This window comes from Limulus polyphemus, unplaced genomic scaffold, assembly GCF_000517525.1.
Source record: "Limulus polyphemus unplaced genomic scaffold, Limulus_polyphemus-2.1.2 Scaffold796, whole genome shotgun sequence".
Taxonomy (NCBI): Eukaryota; Metazoa; Arthropoda; class Merostomata; order Xiphosura; family Limulidae; genus Limulus; species Limulus polyphemus.
In genome coordinates, this window is record NW_013666406.1 from 18313 (window position 1) to 27711 (window position 9399).

At 30.1% G+C, this 9399-nt stretch overlaps 1 protein-coding gene across 1 annotated transcript in view; it reads right to left on the reverse strand.

The window, feature by feature from the left end:
- Nucleotides 1-9399, reverse strand: part of LOC106460562 (probable ATP-dependent RNA helicase DHX37) — a 40492-nt gene that overhangs the window by 17354 nt on the left and 13739 nt on the right. The window contains exons 7-11 of the mRNA XM_013920279.2: nt 8064-8177; nt 4965-5066; nt 4001-4084; nt 1879-2174; nt 774-954 (exon numbers count right to left, since the gene is read on the reverse strand). Coding sequence (XP_013775733.2) covers nt 774-954; nt 1879-2174; nt 4001-4084; nt 4965-5066; nt 8064-8177 — 777 coding nt within the window. The remainder of the gene's footprint in view (nt 1-773; nt 955-1878; nt 2175-4000; nt 4085-4964; nt 5067-8063; nt 8178-9399) is intronic.

A 9399-nucleotide genomic window follows, 5' to 3' on the forward strand; every position in this document is an offset into this window, starting at 1 on the left:
TGTAGCTTTGTGCATAATTAAAAACAAACAAACAAACAAGTTCCTTAAACATTACAAATCTTGTTAAATTGAAAAAGAAAAACACGCTGATGTGGTCAGTGCTGAGGAAAAGAATGAAGATTCATGAGTGCAAATGCACAGAAAGAGTTAGTGCACAAGGGGGTGTGTCACCCTCCTATTTGTGGAAAGCTTTTGCTGCATAATAACATCATTATGCATTAGCACAATTCACAAGGAAATCTCATGAGATTAGGTGGGTGTTCACTAAATGTTACTGGCATACAAACCTCTCAAGCAAAAGCATGGAGAAGATAGCTTAACTGTGTGCAGAAGTGTAGTATCATCTCGGAATTAATGAATTATCATCTTTGCAGTTTTTCTGGTCTTCTTTTTATAAATTAAAAAAAAAGAAGAGTGAATGTTCAACACCAACCAAGGATAATAATAGAAAAAAGCTATCCAAATTTTTACACTTAATATTTCATTCAGCTATCAAGCATGTACACTAGATTCACTCAAAAAAAAAAAAAGATCAATATACAGAATTAAACTGAAAAACTAATCTATTATTGGATAAACTAAGTACACATACTTTGTTCATTCAACAATAAAGAAGGTTTTCTGTTATAACAAAATAGTACTTCCTTTAATTCTTTAGAATCGACCTATCTAACTTTTACAACTCTACTTTCTATTTCTTCATTATAATTCTTATATTTTTGTATCAGTTCTAAAACTTTCCTCTTTGGTGATAGTTATAATAAAAGCATTACTTTAGCTTGTCTGTCTGGTGCAAGTAAGGAGTACAATGGAAGAACAAATAATGGTTGACTAGTCTGCTTCCCAAGGTCACCTTGTACCCTATAATCATCATCTTCATCTGAGAACAAGTTGTCACCATCTTCTCCCATCTCTTCTTGTATTCGTTCTTCATCCATTGGTTCGACTGAATAGCTAGGAGAATTTACTTCTTAGAAGACTTACAAGCAACCAGTAATACTTCTAGTAAAATATTATATATATATATATATATATTATTCTAATTAATAAATTACATTTTCAAAAAAACAACCTGAAGAGCCACAACTAGATTGAAACACAAACTAAACCACATGAATGAAATTGTTGAATTTGAGTCTTTATATCTATAGGCTTAGATATTTTTTCCAAACTCTTTACTGGGCATAAAAAGTTGTGATAAAGGAAATTACAGTTACTGAATTATTAATTGTAGTAGAATTTCAGATCACTAACGACTTATTGCTAGATTTCATTGAAGATGAACAAAAACAGGTTAAAATGCTGTTAAGTCTCAAAACTTCAGCAGTTACAAGTCTACATTCATGGACTTAAGAAATGTGTACAACATGGTGAACCTGAGAAGAAACATAATAATAAGATTTGAAGTCTCAAAATCCTAGCAGTTACAACTCTACCTTCAAATACTTTTGACAAACAAGAGCAAAATAAGTTAAAATGTTATCAAGTCAAATGTGTACATTTTAATAAATATGAACAAAAACAACTAAAACTGTTGGAAAAACCTAAACTGCTGGAAGTTTCAGCTCACATAACATTTGCCTTTGAAATAGCAACCTTTACAAAATCCAACTAATAAATACTAGTGTGTTACCATAACTCAAATAATGAAGTAACGTGAAGAAAGTATTAGTTATTTGTTCAAAGCAACTAAGACTGATTTTATAAAACACATACGAGCAGGACACAATGATTCATACAAGTCTTTAAAAATACATTACGGAAATTTTAACATACAATAATTTCAATCAAAGTAATAGATCAAACTACACTTTTTGTAAATTTTGCTGGGTTAGAATCAATTTCACAAGTTTAATATTTTTCTTTTTTGATACCTACTCATCAAGATTAATTTTAGGCAACAGTTCGAATTTTCTTCCTTTCTTCTGCATCCTTTTTTTCTCTCCACCCTTGAACTTTTGTTTGAAAGACTTTACATCATCCCATTCACCATCTGAATCCTGAATATTTTCTTCTTCTTTGGTGCTAGAATTTTCATTTGAAGTCTTGAACTGTTGTTTCTTGGCAAATGGAAAAGTCCTCTTTAATTTCCAGCAGAGTGACTTTATCTCTTGTTGACCAGTAACAAACACAAGTATTCCTCCCTCTGGTAGTTGTCGATGAATCTTACATATCTAAACAATATTGTATATCACATATTTACTATATCACCTCTAGTTCACACTCAAACGTGGTACACAGTACATATCCATTAAGACACACAAACTATAATTTCATCACACCAAATAGTGGTTCACTGTACACATTTTATAACCTAATCACACTCAATAGAAGTTTACTCTACACATCCATTAAGTCACACATCTTGTAATCTTATCATACTGAATAATGATTCACTCTAAATATCAATTAGGTCATAGATCTCATGATCTCATCACACTCAATAATGATTCACTCTAAATATCAATTAGGTCATAGATCTCATCACACTCAATATTGATTCACTATAAACATCCTCTAAGTCATAGATCTTATAATCTATTCACACTTTATAGCAGTTCATTCTACACATCTATTAGATCATGCATCTTATAATCTCATCACACTCAATAGTGGTTCACCCTACACATACATTAGGACATACAACTAATCACAATCCAGAGGTTCACTCTACCCATCAATTAGGTCACACATTTCACTCAATGGTGGTTAACTCTACTTATACATTAGGTCATACATCTTATAAACTCATTAAGATTTATACTAGTGGCAAGTTGTGGATTAAAAACAGTCAGGGAAAATTTTTTTACACTGGGCCCACAACGATATCAGGGTAAGAGATTCTTGAAAAAGCTGAACTGAGACTGTTTTTAATGATGCACAGCCTGTATGCACTAGTACTGTAATGCACAAATCAATCAAAAATACACTGTGCAAAATATGCATTTACAATCCAATGTTTATTAAATTTACAACCCCTCTTAGTAAAGTACAAACCTATACAACAACAAAAGTTTAAGTAGTGTTACAAAAAAGTCACTTTTTTCAGATGGACTGATAACCCACTGGGAATTTTTTCTAAGTTCTGATGACCCAATCCCCTCTTGATTCCCACTGTTCTTATCTGTTATCTAGCAAAACCATGGGATTGGTATGTTTAAACTGAATAACACTTTATGTACATATGGACTAAATGGCCAGACCTAAGCATTAAATTATTAGTTAATTTTATGCTGTTTATTTACCAATAAAATCACTTTTTAAACATCTTCAGTATTTTAAGAATAAAAAAACAAAAGTGACATTTTTTGGCACAATGAAGGGTAAAATCTTTATTTCAGCCAACTAGTTTTGGTAACACAGTTACCATTGTTACAGCCAGTGATCAGAACTAATCGACTGAAATATCTAATGGATTTTATCTTTCATTGTGCCAAAAAATTTTTTTGTTTTTACTCTTAATACAGTAGCATAATGTATCTGAAAAGAAATTGTATCTTCAGTATGTCTTTTTTTTTCATTATATACAGGAAACTAGCCTAAAAACTATTAGATTTTTTATTGCTGGTTATTGAGGGAATTAAGTTTCTGTACAGTGTGTTCTTAACCACCTTACAAGTTAATAATAACAGTATGTTAAGAAGATCAAAATATAATACAAAAATATGTTAGCAGCTAACTTTTTCTTTGTTTTAACCTCTCATAGATCCATTCATATTTGTTTGTTAACTTTTGTGAAAAGTTACTCAAGTGGTAGACTAAAGAAAAGTCAGCTAGTCAACACCATCCACCACCAATTATTGGGCTACTCTAGATGAATATTAAGATTTGACTGTCACTTTTATAACATATCTTTAGCCCAAAATTACGGACTGCAACTTTTTTGCTGATAATGGGGTGTAAACTACAAAAGCTCAGATCCACAGTCCAGCTAACTAACCACTGGACCTTGTTCAGCCCACCATTAATATACAAAGAACATTAATAATGGTAAATTTACTTTTCTGTAAGCATCTCCCAAATAATCTTCAACTGGAGTACGTTTGTTAAAATGAACACTGACAGGAAACTGACGAGACTCCACCTTAAAACCAGAAAAGAAAATTACAACAAAATACAAATTATACACATGGTATTTTATACTGCAGTTTTCAGTAATCAAAAATGGAAAGAAAGTACACATTTTGAGTACTATCTCCAGCAAAAAAATAACCATGGATGCTTAAAAATATATTATTCATACAAGTACATTAAAGTAAACAAATGTGAAACTGAAGAAAAAAGTGTTCAAGTATTATCTAGCTTAAAAAACCATAAAATGTCAATTTTCAGTTTTTAAGAATATCATTTAAATCTTCCTAATCAATATTATTGTTAAACCTTAAGTAAAAACCAGAAGTTAAATTTCAATAGAACTCTCACTTGAACTCACAGTGTCTTCCGGCTCAATAATTCTATCATTATGTATTAGACTTTTCTTTATAAAGCTAAGACTAAGATTATAATTATTGTCATGTTAAAAACTGATAAACTTCTTGAGGTTCATAAAATAAAAATAACTCCAAAGAATGCTTGGCCCTAAGAATGAAACTCATTAAATTTTTGTTAAGCCAAAAGAAAGCTTTTTTTTTATCATAAAATTTACTATATACTCAGATAATTAAAAAACACAATTATACATTTTGGTAATATGACCTCAGAATTCAAAGAAGCCCATAATTAATGAACAAATAACTTCAATTACAAAAGTCATAAACACTACAACTTCTGAAAGAATTGGTACTCAAATTTAAAGTCTTCTTCATAAACAAATTACATTTTTTAAAGAAACTATTTAAAATATTGCACAATAAGACTTGAATAACTCTTTCTTTTTTAGATACAGCTGGTGGTTTCATCACACAAAATAAAAGTAATGACTGACACAACTGGAACTTTTCATACTCATTATATTCACTTATTACCTTAATAACCGGAGGGGGCTTCTTAAACAATCTGGGATTCTCTGTGAAATCTTCTACTCTCAGTGTGGCTGACATTATGACCAACTTGAGAGGGTTATTTCTCTGAAAAAAGAAAAACATAACACAATAATCTCAGCAAATATGAAAGAAATATGCACAAAAAGACAATAACTGCAAAAAATAAGCTCTCCAAATATATAAATTCACTACCTCATTTAAAAACATTAACGATACTTTTAAAAAAATGGTATGGTTTTATTGGGTTTCTTAAATAGAAATTTATCCATTTTTTTTAATCTTACATGTTTTCCATTTATTTTGAATGACATAAAAAGGAATCACAATGAAGCTTTAAAGTAAAACTGAAGTATTTATATCTGACAAAAGAAACATTTTTATTTCTTTTTTCATGGTTAGTAATCAATACCATTCCCCAAATCTAATTACTAATTAGTTACTAAATTAACAAATAATAAAAGAAAGATAAGAGAAGGTTTCTACATTCACTTAACTAATAACACAGTCAATCTAATCATAGTAGTCAACAAAACCTGAATCCCTCTCTTGAAGACACTCAATTAAGTTATCTAATGGAGACTCCATACAATTAGATACCAAACCAGCCTTTCTATCAAGAAAAGTCAGGTTCTAATTGTGGCCATTACCACCACAGAAAAAAGTTACTCAGGGTTTCTCTGATGACATCAGCAGATTAGTGGCCAAAAAAGTAGACAAATAGTATTTAGTAGCTAATAATTTAAAATATTAGCAACTAATTAATATTTAGGCTTAGATTATAGACAACTAATTTGACAGCAATTCATTCCAATCCCCACAACCTGCTAAGTACATTTATTTCTATGTTTAGGCAACTATGCAGTTTATCTTTACCAACTAAAACTATCACATTAGCAAGTAATTTAAAATCTGCAAAGGACTAATTAACAGAAATGTGAAAAAAAAACATCAGCAGTCTAATGTGATTTTTATCATGAATTTAAAAGCATACCACACTTGCTAATGATTTAAAATCTGCAATGGACTAATTAAGAGGAATGTGGAAAAATAAAATTGTAATTTCTGTCATGGATATTAGCTCCATCACCTAAGGTACTCAAGAACACTGTCATTTTCCCTGATGAAGTGAACCGTAATAGTCACCAATCATAAAAAAATGTTCTACTTACTAATCAAATTTTTTATATTAGTGTTACACATCTGATTGTGTAATGGTTTGTTTAAAACATTTTACCTTCTCTCTTTCTTTAAAATAAATTACATACATACTTGTGCACATCACACAAGAAAGAAAAAACAACTTATTAAAGGTTCTTGTAATATTTTCCACTTAGTAATAATAAATTAAAAATACTTAATAAATTATTTAAGAGGCACAAGACTATCAAATTATTTTTCTTTTAATAAAATAAGGTAAGAGTTAAACAGTTTCCATTAATCCTTTAAGCAGACCAAGATCTTCAGGTTAAGATTTTAGAAGAAGCAAAAATTAGCTTAAACAAATTGTCAGACATCTTAATCTTTTTTTAACATTACATAAGGTAGAATATAAACATCTTTCACTAATCCTTTAACCCTACTGCAATGGACTCATGTATTTCAAAGGATCTTGTATATCTTCATAAAATTCTGCAAGCTTTCAGTAAATATTAAATCTTTTGAAGACGAAAAAATCAGGATTTTTAATTATGTATTTATAATAAAACTTTGTCCGTAACTATATGGTGCCAATGATGCTATATGACTGCAAAGTGATTTTCCATGTAAAGATTAAAAATACTTTTCTTCATCTGAAAATATTCCAATTTTATTTTCATGATCCCTAAAACCTCCTAAATAAATATTAAATTTTTTTTTTCAGAAAAACTTTATATTTTATCTCTAATTTTCTCTACTATAATTTTATACACGGTTGGTCAGTTTAACTGATCTTATAACCATCATAAAAAACATTAAGAAATGGTTTTAAATTATCTTTTTTTCTGTCTGGAATGACTGCAAATTGTAACAGGAAGCCACAATGACGTTTGGAACAGTATACATCTATTTATACTTAATTTTATGGTTTTATTGTCTTTTGAACCTTGTCTAATTAATAATCCTGCCATATAAGTTGTAAATCACTCAGCAAATGTGTAACTAATGTTACCCTATCAAATTACATAATGCACCAGTTACTCACCAGTATACCTTGTGAAGAATTTTTTTTTTATCTTACCTAATATAACCTAACAAATCTATAATTTGTATATTTTAGTTACTTTAATAATAATATAGAAAGAAAACACATGAAAAACAAAAATATAGTACTTACCTGAGTCGTTTTTTTTTTTGCTGTTGCCTGTTGAAACTTATCCTACCTTTTTATACTAATGGTACTAATATACTAAATAATTTTTTATTTGATTAAATAATGCACCTAAAAACACAGAACAATAACACATAAAAAATAAAATGTCCATTAACTATCATAATTTTTCTGGCTTTCTAACTGTGCAATAAGAGCCATTAAAAATTCATCTAATCTTGTCGATGTACTTCCTATGGGAATAAAGTTTGTAGCCAAATAGACAATCCTCTGTACAGAAAACAATGTAATATAGTACATCATTTGATAGATTAAAACTCTGGCTTTCGATTGCTTATAAATAATATAGTATAAAACATCAGTGAAAACTATTAACAATTTGTGAAAGAGAGGATGTGACAGCAAGAGGGTGAGTTAGCAAGTGGGTCTGGTTTTCTACTTTATGGCTCTGTAAATTATCAGGTAATCTAATGTATATATTTTTAATTTATAACATGTGTGTTCATGATTAAAAATCAACAGTCACAGCAAACTTGGAAACCAAAGTTTGCTTATCTTAAGTTTGTATTATAAAGAGTTATACTAAAAGTTGTTAGAAATACATCAAATGATTTTGTTAAAGATATAAATTATGAGAAGTTTAAATTAAATGATAGGAGCAGAGAATTTCCATTAAATTCTCCTCCCTTCATACACTTCAAATATGAAAATTATCTTTAAAACTTTGATGTTCCAAAATTAATTTCAACTTAAATACAGAATTCTGAGCTAACCTTTTCTCTCAGAGGAACAATGCGTGACAACAGACCAATGAGAATATCAGAATACACACTTCTCTCGTGGGCCTCATCAATGATGATTACTGAATAACGAATCAGAAGAAAGTCCTAAAATATGAGATTAGGAACATAAAAGTTATATTCTGTTTAAAATCGATTAATATTTTCTAGAAAATAAGAAATTTGTATATATTTTAGGCTCAAACATTTCAAAGAGAATTCTGACTAATACAGTTTACTTTAATATTGTCAAGTTTTATGTATGTGCCAGATTCTTTATAGTAGGTGTCTGTGACTTGTTGGCAATAAATTTCAACAATAAACAAACATCAACACAGTCCACTTGTTTCAAAATAACATATTAAAACAAGTCAAACATATGTATCACACTGTTGGATATCACAGTTGTAACCAGAGCTTTAAATAATTGTCTCATTTTTGTCAAAGTCCACACAGAATGGTTCATTTCCTTTAGAACACAATTCGACAAGAAATATTCTTCCTGCTCTGTTATTACAATACAATCTGTGATATTTCACTCTAAAGTTATAATTTTCCTATGCTGAAAATGTATTTCCGATAGGTACTTACCTCCCCTCTCACATATATAGCTATTCTCGTTCAGTGCTGCCCTCTATATGCAAAAATTGTTTGCACATACCACAAGCCTTGAATCTCACACTTCTGGAATTGACTGATTCCAATGTGACTCACATGCAAATCATCATGCGACAACTGTCCACCAATAAGAATGCAACATACTTTCTTGATGCATGTGACTCCCTCTATTCAATTCTACCTAACTACCACTTCCAAGTTTTAGCTGAAAATGGAAGCACTGGTTTTCAGTGGCAAGGAAGGGTGGGAAGAGGTATGTACCTATTGGAAATACATTTTCAGAAAAAGAAAATTATAATTTCCAATACTGTACATTACCTACTCTCACATAAATAGCTAGAATCCCACATTGAAAAGGTGGAGGGATCAGTGCGAAGGAAAGAAAGAAGCATCCTTTGAAAGCATCAAAAGGATATTCCCAAAACGATCTTCAGAGTCGAAGATCATACTTTCCGCCAATTGTGGAAAAATGTTGCATATATGGGGAGAAAATCAGAGGAGCACATTCAAATGTGAGAGAACTATGGTAGGATAGTGATCCGAACCATACATTGTATATTAAAGTTATGAAACTCAATCCAAGAAAACATAAAAGTGGGTAAGATTAAAAGATGTGCCCCTAGGTGTAGAGTGGCTAGGGCACAACGAACTATACATGGCAAGTCAACTACATTAAAAACACTTTTGTGCATCAGAAAATTTCAAAATTTCA